General features: G+C 39.1%; 1 protein-coding gene across 1 annotated transcript in view; it reads left to right on the top strand.

Annotated features, from left to right (window-relative positions):
* The first annotated feature begins 7,041 nt into the window (after window positions 1-7,041).
* Window positions 7,042-23,922, top strand: part of THEMIS (thymocyte selection associated) — a 78,268-nt gene continuing 61,387 nt past the window's right edge. Inside the window, exons 1-2 of the mRNA XM_042888175.1 lie at window positions 7,042-7,207; window positions 21,736-21,894. Of these exons, the coding sequence (XP_042744109.1) occupies window positions 7,117-7,207; window positions 21,736-21,894 (250 nt within the window). The 5' untranslated portion in view covers window positions 7,042-7,116. The remainder of the gene's footprint in view (window positions 7,208-21,735; window positions 21,895-23,922) is intronic.

The raw sequence follows: 23,922 nt of genomic DNA, 5'->3' as shown, positions 1-23,922 counted from the left end.
TTTCTGTTCCAGTAAAAATGGGCAAACACATTCAGTTCCATCACTTTATCATTAATTTCAAAGTAACACAACACGCATGTAATTTAAGATATATATTAAGTAAGACCAAAAATGCAAGGTAACCATTATTAAAACAGATGTTTTTCTGCTTTCTTTTCACATCTATGTAGACTAAACTCTGAATTCTAAAGCTCACATAAAAAGGAGTTGGTAGAGCTTTTTCTTCCTGTTATGTAGACATTAGAGAAGCGAGGAGGGTGAGGTGCCAGTTTACATTCTAGTTCTGTTAAGCTCTCTGCTGTCAGAGAAAGTCAAACTGTTTTCTTTCTTGTCTGTAAAAAAATTGTCAGTTGATAGGTGAAACTTCAGGAATAATTAGTGAAAGGAGACGTGTAAACTCCATTGGGTGAATCAATCTTTCACAAATGTATTTAAATGAATTCAATGTCCTTTTCTTTGAACAGTGGCAGGGTGCAAAAATTCTACTTTGGATTCCTTTAACAGCATCTAGAAACCTACATTGCCTCTTTAAAAATAAATTACTACACACCTCACTCAAGGAATCACAAAGGGAGAGAGTGATATTTAAAATTAATTCAAAAAATTTCTCCAACATGTCTCCAGCTGTCAAAAATGCATTGAAGATATGCCAAACATATTTCAAAACACTTTTTGTAATTTGAAGATATCTCAAGTAATTTTTCCTCCTGAAGTAAATCTTTAATGGAACTATACTTTTCCCCAAAACTGATGTCTTTTTTTTTCCTTTTTGCTTAGGCACCTTCCTTTCTTTTTCTCCGCAGAAATCATCAATCTGCAGAAACCAGATATTTAATGGATTTTGCTGAGCTATGTGGATCTGATGGTTTCGGACCCTAGCTCTGTGGGTGACTGTGCTTAAGTTGGGCTTTGGACACAATTCCATGGCTTTTTCCTAGACATTCCATGTAGCCCTGGGTAAGTCACGGTTTCTCTGGCTTGGGTCTTTTTCTTTTCTTTGAGGCAAAATGATGCCTGAAACTGAGTATGGAAGATAGAGGCCAAAGTGTTTAACATTTGCTTAGCCACTGGAAAACTGAGTTGGATTTTTTAATAGATTTTACACTGTGATGCTGTATATACACATCTTAATATTCCCAAGAGGATACCAATCTTGTGTACTGCAATGTTAAATAAAAAGTAGCACTGCTAATTGGAGATAATCTGTATGGCCCATTTTGTGTAAAAATTATCAATTTTCACAGGTTCCTCTTCGTATTGGAAGGAACCAGAATTCCTACCGTACCTTTGCATTTTACTTCATCTTCAGTGTACTCCTCTTAATGTATTTATAAGAGGAAGCAGCATTAATTAATAACTCTCTGTAGATGAGGGAATCATTAGCTTTATATTTTGAGTCTACACAAGTGCAGAGGTTACAGATCTCAGATCACATCCTCCTTTGTGTGGTTGCACAATGCATTTGTGGAGCTGCGTGCCTGTGCAGCGCATGCATGTTTCAGGGTTATGAGTGTCAAATTCATACACACTGCCAACGTACAGGCAATGTTTCAGGGTTATGAGTGTCAAATTCATACACATATACAACCAACTGAAAGCCAAAACTCCTCCTTATCAAGAACATCTGTTAACTCATATTAAAATAATGGAAAACCTTTCTGTCTCCAGTAGATTCAGAATTTCTCAATAAAATGCAGAAAATATATACAGGTTATTATTGTTCAGTCCATAAGCACGGTCAGCCAAAAACTTGCAGTTTTTCCAAACGTAATATGTGTATATGTGCTTCAGTACTTTTAAAAGCACTAGGGGATCCTAGATCTTCAATAGACCATTCACTGAAGTCAAACATTGGCAAACAACCCTTTGGGCTTGTGAGCTTTTACTAACAGACTTTTGTTCACACCTATTAAGCCATTTAAATTTTGTATGAAGAGCACATCTAAGATCTCTCTGCCAAGCTGCAAAGAAAAGTCAAAGAACCCAAAATGTAGTCCTTGAAAATATAATGGGAACTTCACAATGCATTCACAGGACATTAAAATGTTCCAGAATTTTAAAGGCAGGAACTGTCATAATCCATTGGGGTGACTGCTTGCTTTGTAAAGGCTTTAGGATTTTTCACTCAATCATTTTGTACCAAATCCAACAACTTGGAGTAGAGCAAGGTAAAGTCTTTACAAGGGTGGATTTTATTTTTGTCTACAGGTTTCAGTTGATAGTGAAATACTATACATTTCTGGGCTTAATCATCTTTGATTTTTAACACAGAACCTTATTTCAATTTTCAGCAGGATCTTGCTATGACTTTGTCTGGAGAATTAAAAAGTCCTCTACCCAAACTGACTCATCCCAAGGGGAGTATGAACAGAGACTGCATGTGGAAGTAGGAATGTTGAAGTATATATATATGTGTATTTTTTATCATTGAAATACACTGTGCAATAAATGCTTTAAATTTTAAAGTGAAATTAGAAGTGATTGTTACAGGTGTGGGAGGATTTTACATAAATGTGAGGCTAAGAGAACTGGAAAGAAGATTTCTGTGTTCCAGGGGCAATAATTTTGGCTTTACTGGGCAATCTATGCATACAGAAGCAGTAGAATAACTTTTACACAGAGATGCATCTATCATGTTGTAATGCCCTATTGGCAATTAGATCTTCAGCCTGTTCGATCCCTGTCTCCCCAGGATATCCCAGGGTATCACTGTAGGGAATGGATTTTTTTGCGTGTATAATGACAGAGGTAATGAAGAAGCTGCTGAGAACACCAGTTTATGTCACAAAGGCCATTGAAAGGACCTGGCTGTCAGCTGTGAGTCAGGTGCAGCTCAGATGGGCTCTATAAAATCTTAATGGTCCTATAAAACCAAAAACCTGGGAGAGGAAGATCCCAGCTACTGAAATCTCTGTGGCTTCTTCTCTTGCTGGATTCAGGCCTGTGGATGAATTTCAGTATAATGCTGTTCAGTCCACTTAGCTGTAGAGCCAGTAGATTCTTATAAACAAAGCATGATTATGCAGCTGCTATGTTACCTATAGTAACAGATGACTTATTTATCAGAACACTGTTCTTAACCTTTGTATAGTCCTGTATTTAGTTGAGGCCTAGACATTCAAGTGTCCATTTATTCCCTTGGGAGATTATTTCACAGCTCAATGTGTGCTTTTGTCAGGAAGAATTCCCTACAGTTTAGTCTGACTTTATTTTTAATGACAGGTGGAATTTCTACCTTGCACTGGAATAAACACATAAGCATACTAAACTGCTGCCATACCTAGAGTTTGATTCAAAAGGCAGCAAAACCACTCAATACAAATTTTATTCACAGCTGCCTTCCAGGTCTTGGCTGTTCCCAGTTTCCCTAGAGCATCCTCCCCTTTGGAATTATAGTTCTGCCAGCTCAAATATCAAATACATTTCCCTTGTATTTATAAACTCTGTAAGTGGGGCATATCTTCCTGCAGACATAATGCCTGGTTTCATATTTACTGAACCATTTCAAGCAGCTCAACTAATGGCTGCATTTATCAGGAGATAGGTCTGAGCTTAGAAAACAACCACAAACTTTTACAGATTTGGAACTGATTTTATTTGCAAACCTCAAACATTGCATTGGCTTCCTGGAAATCAGGAAGTAAAACAGATATATATTCACCAGTAAAAAATATCCCACTGGGGAACTATGGGGATGGAGTGGCCAAACGAAATGCTGCCTATAGACTGCTGGAGTACACGGGCAACATGGAGTTCTTAATGCAGAAAACAATAGCTCAGAGAAATAGTTGTGGTAAGGATAGGTTTGGGACCTATTGGTTCTTTTGGTATGAGAAGATTGGTCTCATATTTTGGCTCTTTTCAATACAGGCTATATGTATTTTTATCCAGCTTGTCTTTATCTTCAGTATTGAAGCAGAATAAAATCTTCCAATTCCAGATCCTCCTGAGGATTTAATCTTCAATAGCTCACCTCCCCCTTTTTTACCAGCAGTCCATGATGATGATGTGGCAGTCTTCCTTTCTGGGATGAAGAACATAATGGAGGTGGTGAATGGTTTTTCTCAGCACTTTCCGTCACCCATCAATCTGGAAAAAGCTCCTGCAAAGTATTTGGGCGAACTGTTCTTGGTGCTAACAGACGTTAAGATTCCTCAGGTAACACGTGAGCAATGGGTAGTATTGCTGAATTTTGTTAGGTTGTGTGAGAAAGAGCTGCTCTCCACACACACAGAGAAGCATAAGGTACCATAGCTGGGTATTCCCAGGTGTGCTACAGCAGGGCCATCAGCCTATGGAGGGCTCATCTGCCCACAGGAGGAAGCAGAGAGGCACAAAAGCAGCTAAGAACTCAAATGACTCAAATGACATCTCAGAGAAAAGAGATCCTGCACAAAGCACACAAGAGCATCATAGGGAGTGTTGGGGTGATCCCACTATAGGAGATTAGAATGAGGCAGTTGGTGCTCGTGTGATTGCGTTTCTGAATTGAACTCTGTGGCCAACAGTGTATTTGTGTTTAGATCTATGTATCTGCTGGGGACACAAGCTGCTGTACTGGGGACATGGATCTGTGACAGCCTCACTGCTGTTGTGCTGCTGGATTCATCAGCCTACAGCAGGTTTTGTGCTTGTCTTACACAAAACCCATACATGTTAGTATTCTTGCTTTGTTGGTTTTGAATGATTTCAATAACAGTTATTAATTTGTACATGCCTTTGCAGCCCATGTTAAATGGCTTTTGTGTTTCTGGCAGTCTTAACAAACTGAAAAGCCAAATACAAATGAATTCAGGAACAGAAAAATGGTTCCAAGGGCTCTTTATCCATAAACCAAAACAATGTGAAGAGGTAAAGCCAAGTTCTTGGCACTGACACACTCCCTGACAACCTCAGGAGCATGTATATGCAGAAAATTGGCTTTGATTCACTGGAGTTATGCACATATTTTTTCAACATATGAAAATGTTGCATTGAAATATGTGTAGTTTCAGCTATTTCAGTAGACATCTTTATGTGCTTAAAAATTATGCATGCAATCCTAGTTGAACCCTGGGACTGTCAGCTTTTTACAGTTGATCTTTTGATTACCACTGAACCTGTATGATTTCCCCAACTCTCTCCCAGATCAGAGCTATTTGCTTAATTTCACACGGCTGTTGGGAGGAAAGAGGGGAGGAGTTCTGGGTGTTACAATAGTGCATGAGTCATTGGATCTGCATATTGTCTACCTTGCCTTTTACTATTAAACCTAAAGTCCTGTTATTTGTTTTGCCTGCAGCACCTGCAGCACTAACGACTGACAATAGCAAGCTCTGCACCTGCAGTCTCTCTGTTTATAAACCTTCTTTCACGTGTTCTGCAGCAACATTTGTTAAGACTAAGTGAATTCTCCAAGTACCACAGTTAAAATGGCACCTCAAAAGCATCCTCTTTTAGCATTTGGGTTTTAAACATATGCAGAAGCTGTTCTGGTTTCAGCTAGGGCGGAGTCGATTTTCTTCATAATATCTAGTATGTGTTTTGGCTTTTGGTGAAAAACAATGTTGATAACGCATGAGTGTTTCAGTTTTTGCTGAGCAGTGCTGTACAAAGCCAAAGATGTTCCAGTTTTCCAGTTTCCTGTGCTTCCCTGCCAGCTAGGGGGTTGTGGGCAGAAGGAGCTGAGTAGGGACAGAACTAGAACAGCTGACCCAGACTGGCCAAGGGGTCATTCCATACTGTATGACATCATGCGAAAAAAACTGTAAACTAAGGGGAATTAGCTAGGAGGGGGCAGCCACTGCTTAGGAATGTCTGGGCACTGGTAAGCAAATGGTAAGCAGTTTTGTTGCGCATTACTTGTTTTTTAAATATATAGGTGTGTGTGTGTGTATAATGATTATTACTATTATTTATCTATCCATTTTCTGTTTTGGTAAATAGTTTTTATCTCAACCTATGAGTTCTACCTTTTTGTTCTGATTCTTTTCCCCTATCCTACTGGGAGGGCTGGGAGTAAGCGAAAGGCCGTGTGCTGTTGCTTGCCAAGCTAAACCACAACATAAAGCTTATATTGTTTCCTCTGAATTTTAACATGAAATACAGTCTCGGAGGTTAGTGAAAATAAACAGTTGGTTATTGTCACGCTCACCAGTTTGTCTAACATCCTTCCTGCTTTCTGACACCTCAGGGCAGCATGAGAGTGGTGCAAGGGGAACATGAGAGCACACGCTTCAGCTTTCCTGGTGATCTGATTCTACCACTTGTTCGCTGTACGTCTCGCTCTTCCAAGGAATGTTGCTTCAATAGCAGCACTCATTAAGGTTCTGAACAGCAGCATCAGAACAAGTGCTGGGATTTTTCCTTTAATGCAGTCAGATTTTCACACTGTATTGGAAAGCAGCCTCTTAAAATCCATTCCTGGTTTCAGTATCTCAAATTGGAATCCCCATGACTCACTGGTGACAAAAACCATAAACATCCTGGTCATTTTGCATAGCAACATTGTGTTTTAATGTCCATTTACATGGTAAACTCAGGTACTCCATTTTTATAACTCAAATCCAGCTACAGTGCTTAAGGAAGAAAAAGTATCAGAACAAAATGGTTTCATTTTTTCTCTTCAAAAGGTCTTTGTGGTTTTGAAGATACCAAACATTGAGTTATTTTGCCACGCTTATAGGGGGAAAAAAAATCAACTTCAACACACCCCGATGTGATACCTTTTTCCCATTTTAGGTAGGGCAGGTGTTAAATGCCTTTTTTTTTCTCTCTCTTTTCTTCACAGAATTGATATTTCCAAGCATCAAACCAGTAGCCACAATCAATGAGATGGAGCTTTGTGGTGGATGCCCCTGCCTGCTCCCAAGTCCAGTACCCACACTGATGCCCACACCACTTGGTGGAGCCAGGTAGCCCAGCTCGGCATCCCCACATCACAGCACTCCACTTGCAGCTGTGGGAGGAAGCAGCCTGCAGGTCAAAGAAGTAGAAGTACCTCCCTGCACCACTCCTCCCCATCCCCACACCCCCAACACTCACCAGGCACAGCACGCACCAGGCTGTAAGCCTTGCAGTTTCTAAAGCCTCGCTGGCCTTCAAGCACCAAAATTACATGCTGCCTTGTGGCTAGCCATGGTATCTACCCTGGAGAAATTCATTCATTCTCTGGACCCCAGAGCCCTTCCGAGGGTCCTTCAGATTCAGTCAGGCTTCTATTTCGAAGGTGAGTGATGGGTACTTTCTGGCACAGCTTTCCGAGTTCATCTTGGAAATTGGGTTCTCTCTTGGGTGGCTGTGGGAGAGGCAGAGGGGGAATACTGACAGCCCTGTTTCCTGGCAGTTTTCCTCTAATTTTCCCTCTCCTTTGAAGAAAATAATATAAGCATCAATGGCTTTGGAAGTGTCTTTGGTATGATGTACATATGCTCTTTGCCAGAGCTATGAGGAAAGCAAAGTAGTTAGAGCTCATCATATTCTGGAAGGAGTACTGGAATGAGTCATGAATTTGCTTCGCATAGGTGCAGAGTCATCGATCCAGCAATGGGAAATCACAATGTGGGGGTTAATTCATTAGCACTAGCTCTGCTCTCCTGGGATTGGCATGGAGAAGCAATCTCTGTTTCTAAAGTAAAGAAATACAGAAACTGGAAAGCAAATGTGGGAAATGGTAAGGAAAAAAAGTTTTCTGACATTTTGCCTCATGTTTGAGGGTACATCAGGTGTGTACCATTATGAATGGATGGCTATGAACATAACAGGGGCAGTATTTTGATAGGTATTTTTGCTGCATCAGGTCTTTCTATGCTGTTTTCATACTGGGCTATGTTTGTGCACAAAACAAAGAGGTAAAGAGGTCTGTGCTGCAGAGAGATTCTGTGCTTGGTCAAGGCATGGACTGCACGTAATGAAAACACCAAGTCAAGCCCGTGTATCAGTCTGGGAAAAGAAGGTTACCTACCTGTCACTGCAGATCAATGGTTTGCATAGGGATTAAGCAAGGCCCCAGTGTAAATAGACTCCCTGGCAGGACTATGCATGGTGTTACAAATTCCTGCCTGTCAAAGAAGAAAGAAGGAAAAGTTGGGCTTATGCTAGATAAAAGAGAGGGGACTTTATGAAACTAGCTTAAGCTTCAGAATCCATTATATCTACTTTTATGTAGATCCAAAAATCCCCACGTACCTCCATAGGAGAAGGAGGTAGGACACTGTTGCCCTTTTCTGCAGGCGTAAAAAGTCTGAGCCAGGGTTGTCTGGGCCTATCCACTCCTGAGGAGGTACAGAACAGGAAGGGCACTCATCATCTGCAGGCACAACATGCCTAGGATGCATAGGACCAGCATGCAAAAAGGCACGCTGAGAGATTTATGTGGCCAAAATTACCAGAAACTTTTGAAAATATGTTTTTCTGGCCTTCCCTCACTTTTACTCATGTCTTGTTCAAATTGCATTTTTAAAAATGACCTGAGAACTTGTTTTCAGCTTAAACTAAATGAAAATCTTGGTGATAAGGCTGCTACCTAAGTGATGAATAGTGGAATTTAAAGTAAAACTAGAATATCACTTCCTTGAATTTGAGTAGCTATAAATACAATATGTGCATGTATCTGGAGGTTCTCAAGACATGTGTAGATGTGGCACTATGGGACATGGATAACAGGCATAGTGATGGTGGACTAGATGATCTTAGTGGTCTTTTCCAACCGTAATGACTCTGTGATTGTATGCTGTGAGTATACACACAAAAATTACTGTGAGATACACGTATATAGGTACAAACGCTACAACAAAACTGCAGCAGCCCCACTGTCAGCAGGTTTCCGAGTCCCTACAGTTTGCATCTGGCTGCTGGTGGTTGGCAAAACTTCACACCATTAGAGAATGGAGTATTTCAGCACGTTTCCATTTGCTGTGTAGGCTCTGGTGCACAAGGAGAAGGAAAATTGTGGAGGGACAGCCCCCTGGCCATGTTGCAGCAGTGCACTCTGATGTGTGAGGCAGCTATCTCTCAAAAAAGAGCTACCTGAGCTGGGGAGTGAGTGGCACATGCCACAGTGACCCATGAACATCTGCACTGGCAGAGTGAGGCCTTGAGCTGCTCTTCTGCTTCTTCAGCCCTGGCAGCACCACCTTTTCCTGTTCTCTGCTCTTAGTGCTTTCTTCTCCACTCCACAGCCAGTGTATCTTGCATATACAACAAGCTAGACTGATGCACAAGTGCAGCTCAGCTCCTTTCTTCATGCATGGCATGGGGCCCCAACATTTTAAAGTACTTGACTACTCTGATGCCTACTTACAGTGCTTCTTCTCTTTCTTTCCTTGTTTCAGGGGAGGCTTAAAGACACTCAAGACACTCTTTGTCTAAGAGGTCAGTGAGAGCTAAGGCTACAAAAGGTCTTCTTGCCTCAGTGCTCCCTCCCTCCCTCAGTTGCTGTCTGCACTGCATCTTTCCTGAGCACTTTACTTCCATCTATGTCTTGCAGCAGGGGGGAACATGCTGTTCTGTGATTGCATTCTGATTTATATTGCATTTTCTGAAGCAAGAGAGAGACTGAAGTAATTCCTGTTATATTGCTAAACAGGAGAGTGGGCCACTTTGTGCACTTTGAATTTCCATTAGGACAACCGGTTCCAAGTCCTTTCTTGACCAAACTGTCACTCGCCTCCATCAGCCCCTTTTGATTTCTTGTACTGCAGGCAGTACACCTGTAATCATGGTGTGGGCAATGCCACATCTCCTGACAGGAAAGGATTTATTGCTATGGTTGCATGGACCAAATCAGAGCATTTGTACAAGAAGATATACTTTGAAAGCATCACACTGCTGGGTTTGTCTGAAACTGATCAATTGCAAAGGATGGCTAAATGAGAATTTAAAATGGTGTGAACATATACAAAGGTACATGCTATGCTTTACCCCACCCTCCCCATCCCCCCCCAAAAAAATAACCAAAACCCACAAGGGTTTTCTAAAACCATTGAATGGTAAGTAAAATAAATAATGATCCAATAAATCCATTAAAACTGTCAAATCAAAGCTGCAGCAACCAATCAATAAAAGTCATAGCCACATAGCTGGTAAGGATATGGTGAAGCTTAATTCATGCTCTGTTTTTCTGTGGTGCACTAATGTGCCATGATGGTGAAACTCTTCATTTACTCAATCTGGAAGCAACATTTTACAGAAAATGAATCTATGTCTAAACAATTCTACAACTGTATGACTTGCAAATTAGACTTGCTGTTCTTAAGAGTTTCAGTACTTCTACAAGCATAAGAAAAGTATGTTACAGGTCTTTATAAAGATGAGAGGCTTTTTTTTTTTTTTTCCATGGTGGGAAGTGTTTTTATTAGAAGCTGCGAAGTCAGGTTCCAGAGTAAGAGTAGGAATTTGGTTGCCCCTAAGCAAGAGCAAAGCTCTAATGATGATAATTAAAATGTCCCATTCTATCTTCATACCTGTGTAGCACCAAATACAGTCTAAGTTCCTCTTAGGCACAAGCCTACCTACTACAGCTCTGAGCGGAGAACGTTGGAAACATGCTTTGTGAACTCATTCCACCGTTAGTTTATCTATCAGCCTATAAAAACTCCATCTCTGCTGCTGTTAATAAAACTGTGATTTATTTAACCATGTCTCCCAAAACTGCAAGTGGACAGGAATGTGTAGATTCTGTTTCAGTTCGGAATACTTCATACTAGAAAAGTTGCAGACAATCAAAATGCTGCCTTTTGTGGTATGCTACACCCCAGACACCTCTCTGAGGAACAGTTCTCTTTTTTGTTCCTGGTTTGAAGCAAAGGGTTGGGTTTCCTGTAATGCTTTACATAATTGAGATGATACCAGAAGCAGACTTACACTCTTTTTCATGCCATGCTTGGACTTAGGTGTGAGTTGAAGACCTACCCTTTTTACCTTGTGAAGGATGGCCAAGGTTTAAGGAGCTGGCTCAAGTTCCCACCTTCTTTATGCCCTTTCCTTCTACCAGAGTGTGACTTTTGGATCAGTGCATCTGCCTGCAGTTACTCTCTATGACTAACACTGTGCAGAGTCAGGAAGATGGGTTTTTAATAATAACTCTAACTTTGTTAAAGTCCTTTTCATTCATCACACTCAATGGGCCACACAGAAGAAGGGAAGTTATTGTTATCCTTGAAAACAGAAACACCAGTGAAGGGAGAGAGTGGTTCTGCTGGCCCCAGGGATATTTCTCAGAGCAGCTGTTTAGGACTCTGCTGTTCACTGTTCTTTTCATAACATCACTGCTGCAGAAATCAAATTGCTAAACTACTGGAGGAATTAGAAAGGATGATTATAAGTTGAAAGCAGATTTGTCAGATACAAATATTTTAGTAATCAGCACTGATTAGAAAGCAACTGTAGCGCAGTCTGAAGTACATGACAGTTTAATAGCTGCTTAAAATATGTTATTAACAAATTAAACTACTGAAACTCCATTGGAAAATGATTTGATTGACTGAATGTCTTTCTTTGAACATTTCAGTAAATATTGATGCTTAGTGAGCTAAGTATTGTATGGCCACTGATTTTTATAGATGGCGTGCAGTATGAGCTTTCATCTTTATGTTGCAAAAAATTACTTCTGTTTTAATACTGATATAATTATTTTATGGGTAATTTAATTTAATATTCTGCAGGCTTAAGTTAACCACTGGCAGGATAGTAAAATGTGTCAAATTTTAATTGTGAAAAATGTAGAACTGCTCAAGGCATCTATTCTGTTGCTGTTTCTTTCCACTAACGGTGTTCTCTACCCACAACCTTCCCAGCTTTTGCTCCATCTAAAAAGAAATCCCATATAGTATTTTTTTTATTCCCCTAAAGCTAAATATTCACAGTAGTGATGGGATTAGGATACAGGGAACACTTCACAGTACAGGGAGACTTGATAGATCCTCATCTCTTTTCAACTCTTCCAAAGCAGTATGTGTTTCATAAATTGCAGTGCCAGACCACCTCCTCTTTATGATGGAATCATGAAACTCATTGGGAAATTTTTTTGTTGTGTGTTCTTTCTGTGGGGAGAAGGGATCTTTAAGCCAGCAGCCCCCAGCTCCACAGGCCTGAAGTTCAGCAAGGCAGAAAGCTGCAAATGCAGTTCTGTGTTCTGCTCCTCCTAGAGTCTGAAAAGTACTTCAGGGACAAAGTGGTGAGAAGAGAGATCACTGCAGCCTCATGCACATCCAAGGTTAATGTCTTCGTATATTTAAGAGGTGCCCGATATTGCCAGGTGTGGGATTTTTCCCCCCTCTCTCCCCGCCCTCCCAGGCTCTTTGGTGCTCCCTGACAGCTACAAGAGGCAATGCCTAACAGAACTGATAGGGATGTGCTCCTCCATTGGTTAATGTGAACTGCTCCATTTAAAAACTTTCTTGCAAACCTTGAAGAACATGAACACGGTCAGATTCATGGTTTCCGACCTCATATCCACATCTGCTTGCCTTCTTGGCAGTTTCAGTTTCACCCTTTCTGCTTCTGTTACTGGGAAGAAGCTTCTTTCCAGAGTGAGCTTATGCAAGACTTGAAGGAGAGCCACAGGTTCTGCTGGCCATTAGCAGAGCACTGCAATTAATTACAAACACTCTGTTAACCCCTAAACTGCAAAATGACTAAAAGTGGAATCCTCATACATCATCTCAGCTGGACAGTTTCGAAATGATTTGATGAAGATGATTAGGGCTGTATTTCTTGGAGATGGAAGATCAGTGAAAATGACCTGTGCATTTGCTAAGTGGAGTTCCATATGAGTGAATACCAAGGGGAGAACCAGGTAAGAAATTGTAGAACTTTGTGGTATAGTGTTTTTTCTTTCTGATTTCTCTCATTTTTTCAGAGAGAGAATCCAAATGTGTCCATGAAAATTGAAGGGTTTCTTCCCTTGAAGATAGTTATTTTCTTTCCTCTTGATTCAGCATTTAAGAAAGTGATCCCTGGGTAGAACAAGAACAACAGATTGTTTGATTTCTCTTTTGTGGTCATTAGTCAGAGATGTTAGTAAATTTTCTCTATTAATACATACCACCGAAACTCTGCTGTACTTGCTCAGATTGCTTCAAAAACGTCTTTTATTCTGAACAAGAAGGAAAGTGCCTTTCAGTGAATGCAATATGAGAACGAAACCTGACTTTTATGGGTCAAATATTGCTCGTTTTATTCATCATGCTGCCCCCAGTAGGATGATTCATCCACATACAGTACAAAAATCCTGACCACTCTGTAGCTGTCTCTGAGGGCAAAGCTGTTTTGCGGATTCCTATGTGCACTTTTTTCCCTTGACATTCAGCTCCAGGCCTCTCTGTTGAAGGCACAAGGTATAGGAAGGATATCCAAATTGCTTATTTCAGTACAGGGATCAACCCTTCCCCTGTGTGCTGATTGTTGCAGCAGTGAGTTGGAGACCTCTAAGAGTGGGAGGAGGAGGTATGTGGTGTGAGGAGCGATGTTCCAATGTGTTCCTGCCATCTTATAAAAATGCCACCACAGCTTACACAAATGCAGGCTCTGGGAAGATATCTATATGACTACAGCAAATAAGTGGAGAGGAAATGTCGTGATACACACTTCCCATTTAAGTCTCAGCCCATGTTCTGTTGCTCGGTTGCTGGGCGATTTTTCTTTCAGTAACTTTTCTTCCCATCATGACTTATGTATGAGGGAATGTGGCATTTGTTCAGGTTCATAGTTACTAGTCAGACAGTAATGAGCAGAGGGGCAGAATGCAGTGGTCTCAGTGGGTAAGGTGATTAAACAAGTTGCCAGTTTGGGATTTTATCTGTAACACTCAACACTCTAGCTTGACCCTGCAACATGATTTAAGAAACCCAGTTTATCAAAGCACATATGTTCTTAAACATCTACCTCAATAAGCATACCTTAAGTTGAATTAATGCTGCAAAGCAAATGAATAAGACTAAATAAATCACAAACAGTTAAAACAGCAGTGAGTTCCACAGTTCAAAAGCAGATTTTGGCATTGTTTTTCTACTACAGTAATTCTGACTTGCAGGAGTAAAACCAACAAAAGGTCAAAGATGTTGTATTTGGAACTGTGGTTAGATTTGCTCTTTCCATTATAGTGGGTGCTGCACATACAAAAGCTGTGCTGCCATATACACGAGCATGAGCCCTCAGGATAGATGAGAATCAGAAAAAGAGGGGAAAAAAAACACATAAACCTTCAGAAGAGAAATAAATCAGAGACCACGGAAGTAATTTTTAAAAAATTCCATTATGATTGAAATGGCTCAAAGCACTTGACATTTAAAGTTTGACTTTATATGATGAAAGATAAATCTCACAGCTTCTGTTTTTTGATGGTTTTGTGTCGGTAAAACCAGACCCTCTGCAGTCTAGGTAGATGAGATCAAGATCAGATGCTTAGAAAAGAGCATTTTGAAGGGACCTCCATGGTAATTTAATTACTGAGCTCCTTGGAGAATTTGTGTCCAAGACTGACCAAATATGCAGATTTTTGCTGCTTAGGACACATTAGAAAGAGAAGACCTGTTACATAGCCCAGTAAGTCGTTCTGGCATTTGGTGGGGGTCCTGCTACACACAGTGCTGCTTTGTGACCACCACAAGCATCAGGACATGGGAGCATGGAATGCGCATGGAGATGCTAGGGATCCCCCACTCTCATTGAGTACAGGGTTATGAAGGAAGGGGTGGATAATAGCTATACAGGTACTTCATAATATTTGCATCCACAGCCAGAGATTGGAGAGAGAAACTGGGGCCTGCTTAATTCTTGGCCTGCCACTGATTGCATACAATATTTTCAGCCTCTATATTTTTCCCACAAGGTATTTAGTTTATGGGATTTAGTGAGGTAAGTCCAGCATACTGATTGCCCTCTTCAGTTCTCAGGAGATATTTGACATAAAAAAAAAGGTAAGTAACTTCTCACTGTCAGAAGCCAGTTACTTTTCTGTATTGCTTGATCAGGGTTTAATACCATTAATGTTGTTAAGCAAAACTCTCCAACCTGCAACTTCAAAACAGATCTCTCCTTTTACTAAAGAGCATGAACCCTGAACAATTGGCTGACCCCCTCATAACACTCGTAAAGAATGATATCTTTTTTACTGACACTAATTACAGATACATTATGCTCTTCATACTACTTTAGGTGCATGTAGCAGCCTTAATAAAAAAAATTGCAGTTAATAAAACTGCAATTTCAGCCCAGCTATGTCCTAGCCAAAAGCAGGCTATTGTAGTTCTGGCTGAATGGCTACACCAAAGGGTTATGCCTTTCTGGGAAAGCAGAATCATGTCACCAGTCACTGAAACACAGGCACCTCTGATCTGGGAAGACAGCATCCATATGGGCAAACGATGACAACATAATAGTGGAGAAAGGAACATTTGGAGAAGGACACTGGGACAAAGTTCTCCTCTTTCAAGATATGTCAGGAGATCTTTCATCTCCTAGCAAAGCAGCCAGATTCCTGGTTCTTTGGATCTTCTTTCAAAGACCTCTGAGCCTGCCAGCTGCAATGAATTCAGTGGGCGCCACTGAGAGATGAAAAGAAATAATTTTTTTCCTTCAAGGATTCAAACTCACGGGGATGGGGAGTAGATGCCTCGTGTTTGGCTCAGAAAGTCATTTGGTTGTATTAGAGAAAAGTTTGAGTTTTGTTAAAAGAAGAATAGGAGATATTTGAAGTGCTTTACGGAGCACTCAAGCAGACAGACTGCCGGACTGGGAGTCAGCCAGCCTGAGCTTGAGTTCCAGCCCTGCTGAATGGTCCTCTGTGCAATCTTGGTCACATTTTTTGTCTGGCTGCATTGCTCTCACTGGTCCTCCTCCTTTCTGCAGTGCCCAGACCTTTGTGACTGAATGGAGTTAAGTAAAAGTGATATATTATCAGTGTTTAGTCATGGACCTGATTTTGAGCAACACTCCTTATTGGGGTCACTGAATTTTTCACTCCTAGAGTAGTCAACAAATAGACGGTAAGCTACTGGGAGAGAACAGAAACTATTATGAGATATTTGCTGTGCTGTTCTAACTTGTAATATAAAATATTTATCTCAGTGGTGCTGTCACTAGACCTGATATGAAGAGTGACTTGATCCACCTCACCATTGGCTGTCTCTGTATTTTTTTTTTTTTTTTGAAGTTTTTAATATGAAAACACTCTTTGTTTACATTTAATGAGAAATAATTCAAATAAAGGGCTCATGATAGGAAGGATGCTGGTGTGGCTGCTTAACATTTTGGGAAAGAATGGAGGAGTAAGATATTGAGCCAATTGTTATGGTTGCTTTGATGTGATCACAGCAGTTGCTAATATAGATTGTCAAACTAGAGATGAGCTTATAAAAGGATAGAAATGAGTTTTTTGCAGAACAAAGTAGCAATCTAGAAAAGGTGGTTTCAAAGACAACAAGCTTTTAATTACAACCTTCAGGGGTATTTTTTTATCACAGCAAATAGCTGCTTTATTCTGTGTTCTGCTAAAATGTATTTTGCATTATATTGCATACATCTTTCTCAAATCAAAAAGGTTCAGTTCTCAAGTTTACTGGATTTACAATTTCAACTTTTTCTTTGAGACTCAAATGGAAATGACATAGTGATTTTATGTTTCACAGCAAACGAACATATTGAAAGGTCTGCTCTAATTTTAATTTTCCATATATTTTGTGGGTGTCCATTTCACATAGACTGCAATGAACTTTTTCAGGGTCATGTTGTCACACAGTGGGCATTTTCACAGTTTTAAGACTAATCATTGTTGCTTTTAAAAGAAAAAGTATTTTTCTTGTCATTTTTGAAAAGCATGCTTTTTCCCTCCCTCTTTTTATCAGCACAAATATTTGCTACAAATGCCTAGATGACAAATCACATAAGTAACATTTTTTTGTCTGAACAAAATCTTCATTTTACTATTCTACGTGAACAGCCAAGCAAGGGCTAAAATCAAGGCTAAGGCAATTTACTTGCAGGCAAATATGTAATTACAATCAATACTGTACACGCAACTGCACCCCCAAAAGTTAATCTGTTCTTGTATGGCTTACAGAGTTTCATTTTTTAATGATTTTTTTTCATATTGGTATTATTAAAAATAAAGCTTCTGCAATCATGGTCTTGGTCTGTTAGCTATTCTCCTCCCAGCCTTTCAACCTCATATTCTTTCACCTTTGGTCTACCTCAAATGAATCTGGTAAAGGAAGAGGTAATTAAAGTTCTACAAGATGCCCATGAAAGTGGTCATTTAGATAGAATGCCTATCCCCATGCTTATCTACATATCTAGCTGTCAGTCCGATCATATGCATGAATATTACTGCTTATAAGCTGTTGAAAGTTTTTCTCTGAATTCCTTAATTGATGGAAAATGCTGTGATGTACTTCAGCTGGTGGTTTACAAACTATCTATGTGGCCTCTCTTCTGGGCTGCAGAGTGCTGTCCTGCAGCTATGAGACCTGCGATACTTGGGTGCTCTTTACATTCAGTCCACTAAATTTCTTTCTTTTCTTGAAGACTGAAATTATTCTTCCTAACTGCTTAATATCCTTCTTGATCATGTCCAAAATATGTCTTCCCTTTCTTCCTTTTTTCTTTAACATAAGTTCATTTTCTTTGGTATTATTTATTACAAAGTATTATGTTTGCCAGTTAATTATATACTCAGGTAACCATTTATTTCTTTAATGGTAGGATAACCAGCTCTCTTGCTTTTCTTTCTGTCTTGCATTCTTTTGTTAGTGCTTTTGTTCTTTTTTTTTTTTTTCTCCTTTGGAGTTTTGTTCTTCTGCTGTTTTGTTTCTTTCTCTCTTTTTATCTTTCTCTCTTAATTAGACCTGTGACTTCTTTTCAGTTTTAATTTTAATATAACTTTTTCCTGGAACTGGTGCTTTTGTATGAACAATCCATTTGTTTTCCTCTACATGTTTTTGTTCTGATTAGAGACTGTGGGAGTTAAGGTGCTGTGACAGCCCCGTGTGTCTTTCTGCACACATTCCTTGGTGGTTTGCAGTCTGGTGTTTATAATCCATCTTTTTCTGAATGCATTATCCTGGCCCTTGATGTTTCAAACTGAGCCTGCAGCTCCATGTAATGCTTTTTGTATACTCCAGCTTGAACTCCATATGCTTGTCTGCCTCAGGTAATTTGTCTCTTTTTGTAAGTGCGGATTTTCTTTTTTTATGTATTTTACTCTTTTCTTGTAGTGTTTTAGATTCCCTACTGTCTCTAAGGAGCTGGGCTTCTGTTTATCCCATTGTACGGGAACTAACTGATCACCTGAGGTGAGCAATGAGTCAGCTAGGGGAGCACAGGTGAAGGCAATTCACCTGTGTTGCCGGAAGGGGTGGAGCCTGGCTCTACCTCTCCTAGTCCCATTTAAGAGCTGGCTACCAGTGTGGAAGGATCTCTTCTGGAGATCCCTCTTCGGGAGTTTCACAGTGAGCCCAGGATATGGGTAAGCATTCTATCTATTCTCTTTTGGTATAATAACTGTTGAGTCAAACTCTCTGATATATTTCATAATTGTAACATCTGTACATTCACTGATTATACAGCCATGTAGGTTGCTCACTGCATTTCTTATGCTTTGAAAATTTTGATTGCTTTCTCAAAAGTGTATTTTTGAGCCATCTAGTCATCTATTTTTGAGTGCTTGGCAGCACTAGGCTCTTTTTACAGGTGCTGCCAGACTGGTTCTTCAGTTTCTTTAGCCTGCCAGTAACCGATCAGTGTTAATACTTTTTTTTAAAGTTGTTTATATTTTATATTCTATATGGAGGGCAGAGCTTCTCAAATTCTCTGCAGTATAATTTGTAGCAAAACTATTATGCTCAAGGAAGAGCAAATCTGATAAAAGTAGTACTGCCTCCAAAACCATCCATAATCAGGGACAACCTCTGTATCCCCTTCTCAATTCCCAAGGACAGCACTCTGCTGCAGATATAGACTGAAACAGTAGTTAAATCTTCTTCAATTACACTTTTTTTTTTTTTTTTTTTTTTTTTTTTCTACATTCTTTGCTCCAAGATTGGTTCTTGATTTGATTCACTCTAGCTACTGTGCTATTTGGAAATCACCTCGAGCCAGCTAGGTTACTGAACCTTCATTGTTCAGTGCCTGTGTTCTTATGGAGCAATGTTGCCTATGTCTGGATGTGTGGTGGGTCTCAGATGGACTGAGGGAAACTTGCAAAGGCTGTCTGACAGAGATGAAAGTAAATGTGCCTGAAGCCCATAATTAGTCAGTGGAGTTACTTTCAATACATTAAATGATTTCTAGGGGTCTCTTTTCAAGTGAAGTAAACTGGAGAAGCTAGATCTAAAGCCGCACTGAATAAAAAAAAACAACCCTGGAAGTCACAAGCTCACACTTTGAGTGTATTTTTGCAAATATTTATTCAAGGGTGAGAATATTGGAATTCTTTTCTCATCTTTCCACATTTCTATAATGTGGAGCTCAATTGGTCCTGTGGGAGTCCCTGTATCTAATAATATCATGGCTGCTTGTGAAATCTACTGTCTGATGTGAGGAGTGAGGTGATTCAGCTCAAAAGGGATATTACTCTCTTCATGGCTGCTCTATTTTTCTCTCCCTCTCGTTTTAATAATAATAAGTATTGCACACACAGTTTTCTGACTGTCATAAAATATCCTATGGAGTTCAGCTGAAGCAATGAGAGCTATGATAATTCCTCATGCATTAGAGCAGTGGCTACTGCAAGTGTAGCAATATCTGGTGGAAGAAGTTGGATTAGTCAGTGTTGAATTTCTAGGAGGCTGAAAGGAAACAACTACACAGTGTCTTTACAGTAAGAAAACCAAATTGTTTTTTTAACATTAGAGGGCAATAGCTTTTTTTGGTCTTCTGCTTGGCATCAGATTGATTGAAAGGATGCATGAACAGAATGTTCTTCCTCTTGACTGTGGTTAGTATTTGTATGGCCTTATAATCCAGAACAACTCTACACTGACCACTGTACTAATGTGCAACAGAAATTCATCAGCCTTCTGGGAATTTTAGAGTCTAAGTACAATAGTCCTCTCTATCCCATGTAGTACTACAGGAAGGGAAAACAGGCAACAAAAATCAACTATCATAAGATTTTTGTTTGGACTGTTTGTTTAGGTTTTTTTAAAATTATTCATTAGATTCCTTCTGCATAAAGCTAAAACCTATGCTCACATGTCTTTTTCAGTGGAGCAGGTGAGGATTCCCCAGCGTCCATCTTAACTGTGAGAGGATCACACAACAAACAGAAAAGTTTACAGTTACCTGCATGTCTTCAAGACAGAGTAAAATCAGTCAGTTTTTCCATGTCATTTTTGTTCATTCTCCTGTTCTGACACAAACCTATTGGTTAGCCTAAACCCAAACTCAAGCTTTGGGTTTAAGCTGAAACTTGAGTGATTTTTGCTCAGACCAGTCACCAAGTGACTTCCAGTGAGGCTGAGGTGGTGGCCACAAAGTGCTTGTTACCTGCAAGTGCTGCAGCAAAGATGATAAATATATCCCATACTCAGTTGATTGGAATTGATCTTGACTAAGCCTTAGGAAAATCACTGGGCTAGCAGCTGCATGTTCTATATGACTTCTGATTTAAAAAAAAAAAAAAAAAAAAAAAAAAAGTGAGTTGTTTTGGCTTTTTTGGTTGGTTTTTTTTTTTTCCTTCCCCAACTACAAGGAAAGCTGTGGATTAGAGTTTACTACTTTCTGTGCGAAGAGAGTTCTGCAGGCAATGGCAATATTTCAGTGCAGGCCATCTAAATTATTGATTGCTGTATATAGCCAGAGGTCAGGTTTTAAATATCCCTCACTGCTTGAGACCATTCTGGCAACTTATGTTAAAAAGAAGAGAGAAAAATACAAGAGTTTAAATTGAACAAGATGCAAGAAAGTGCTATTAGAATGATTGTGGAAAGGAAAATTTATCTTCTTAGAGAAGATAATTTGTTTCTACGAGATTTTTGTCAATAATGAAACCAAGAAGGGACAAAATTAACTTTGCAAGTACTCTTGGAATGGGAAAAATGAAAATGAGTAAAAAAGAAACTTTTTACATAATGGAGCAAAGTCAGTAACAGAGGAAGGAAAAACAGTCAACAAAAAATGAGTGGAAATGAGAATAAGGTTTCTCACCATGAGAGAAACGAAACTCTGAGGAAGGATTCTAAGCATGACACTTCCATATCAATTCAGGATAGGGCTTGATAAATTCATGGTAGGAACTGCACTGCATCAGAAGAATGGAAGCTGGCATTAAATTCAGCATTTCTGACGAGAGGATTTTTGTGTTCAAAGTAATACTGTCTACAAATAGAACTCACAGAAGACTTAATCACTATGTGTTTGCTGCACTGTATATATGATCAATTAATTCCATGCCTCAAAGCTTCTACCATTCTCCTGCAGGGACCAGGAAAAAAAAATTCCTTCTTCTGCATAACTTGGCTTTTGTTACTCATTTGTGTTATTATTCCACTCTGACGTGTACATGCTTCTGAAACACCCAAGATGGACGTAGCTTGAATGGAAAAGGAAGGTCAAGCTGCACTTCTAGTTGGTGCCTAGAGAGACTGAAGTCTCAAGATGAATTTTCTTATGAACCTAAGGAAGAAAATAAAGATTAGATTAGTTGTTGCAGGATAAGTATATTTCATATAATTTCAGGGTTTTTTTTTATATAAAGACATAAAGATAGTTGAAAAAGTGAGAAAAAGCTGAACATTTTTCGTTTATGTTTCTTTTCAGGTTCCATCTATGAAATGTTTGGAAATGAATGCTGCCTGTCAACAGGAGAAGTGATTAAAGTTATTGGCTTCAAAATTAATAAGCTCATAGCAAGTATCTGTGAGAATAATGAAGACAGCCAGTTTTCTGCCAAAGTGGAATTACCACTAAATTTTCCTGGTATAGTATTTCATGAATACATGTTTTTGAGGAATTATAATCACCTTTTTGCATTTTATTTATTTACTGTCTTCACTGGTATTTATTTGAGCTTTTGTCTCAGCTGTCAAGGATACAATTTTATCAGATGGCACAAAAAACGACCCACTCATTTTTACATTTCCATTCCTATAGTTCTCTTTCAAATCTGGATAGAAGTTATTCATGTTATAATGTTCAGAAATGATCTTTATACTTAAGGTCACTCAGCCTAAGAATTCTTACAAAGACATCCATTCAGTTGTTTGTGACTGTCAAATTTTGAGATTTTTTTTTTTTGCCATATATGCAGAACATAATTTAATTACTGTTGGTATATCAACCATTCTGAGTAAAAAAGACTTCAAATATTTTCTTATGTTTCATTTTGATTTAATCATTTATTTTAATTCCTGTGGCCAAAGTGGCTGCTTTGTGCCTGGGAGCAGAGGAAACCAGACAGTTCTATGGAGATGTCCCAGAATGCTCACCTTTTTGAACTTGGACTTGATGCTTTGCATCTGATACTGGCTTAATATTTTAATTGAGAATATCATCCTCTGATCATGTAGGGAGAGTGGCCAAGTATTGCATCTCATTTCATCTGTTTTTTAGGGACTGGCTGTGTTAAATAGAGGAGTGACTGAAATGCAGAGGGGGAAATGCTGTGAGTTTATGCATGTGGGAAGTGGAGGAGGCAAACCAGGTTGAGAAACTGCCTGGAAAGTGGTGAACCTAGGAGCAGTAGATTGAATTCTTGACTTGGTAACATCACTGGTGTTTTTCTATGCATCACAGTGCATGTAAGACTGTGCGCAGGCACATATAAAATATTTAGGTTATATCAGCCACCAGAATTGAGTGTTTTTTTTTTTTTTTTTTTTTTTACAAAAAGGGAGACAAGGCACATTTCCTTAGCAAATAAAATGCAAAAGCACATAGAAAAGCAACATTTCATCTGAATTACATAGGAAAGTATCTTTTGCCATGCCTTCATTTTCGATCTCTAAAATACACATTTCTCTCTGAAGTAGTCCTACATACAATGTTCTTTTCCCTAGTAGATTCTCAATATGCTTTCATGTTATTCTTATTTGATGAATCAGAACCTTTTGTATGACCACTTATTAAGAGGCTTTTTTGAAATGTCATTTTCAAGCACTGATAGGGCCCAAAAATAATGATCAAAGACATTTTAATTATTTGTGTCTATCTAGAGATATTGAAGTACTGTGATACTGTGAACTCTCAAGGTACTTAGTGTTTTTCTTGAATTCCAATCTTTGCTATTATTTTTTTCTGTATCTCTAAAATATATGTACATGTAGTAAGCTATAGTCTGTATCTTGATTGACAGATGGGGTTGAACATCTGAAGCCTAAAACATCCAGCACAACTAAGCATTAAAAGTAATCCTATATTTATTAATGTTGAATCTCATGATTTTTAGAACAGAATGACTTGTGATTTTGAGTAATTGAACTCGGTGACTCTGGATTTGCTTGCACTCAAGTGATCAGTTTTACAACTTGGCATTTGGATATCATGGCCCTGCTGAGAACACATTTAAATTTAGTCAAATACCTACAATTTATATCTTTGTTATCTCCTGACTAGTTTTCTAGAAAATGTACACATTGTGTATACACATTATGTTCTCAGTGAAACAGTTGGACTTGATAATCTGGGCCTGAAAACCCAAATCTTGATCCAAATGAATGAAACTAGTCTAACAATGTTGTTGGCTTGTCTCATCTCTACAACAAAGAACAGAACCAAATTGCTGATGATATTTTTCCACACTGTTGTTGATTTTTTTTTTTCTTCTGTAAAAATATCCACAAGTCTCTAGACTGTCACTGTACTCTCATTGCACTTGCAGGGCTTTCTTGCTATTATTGATGAAAAGAAAACATTTTTGATGTTGTTTTCCACTTCCGTTATAAGTTGTCATTTGCATGTGATGAGCCTGTCTACCCTTTCACTTTATGCATGCTGACATAAGCAAGC

This window comes from Lagopus leucura, unplaced genomic scaffold (assembly GCF_019238085.1).
Source record: "Lagopus leucura isolate 7727_CA_CO unplaced genomic scaffold, USGS_WTPT01 Super-Scaffold_73, whole genome shotgun sequence".
In the NCBI taxonomy this organism is placed as follows: Eukaryota; Metazoa; Chordata; class Aves; order Galliformes; family Phasianidae; genus Lagopus; species Lagopus leucura.
The sequence above is the reverse complement of the archived record's forward strand: the minus strand, read 5'-3'. Positions and strand labels throughout refer to the sequence as shown.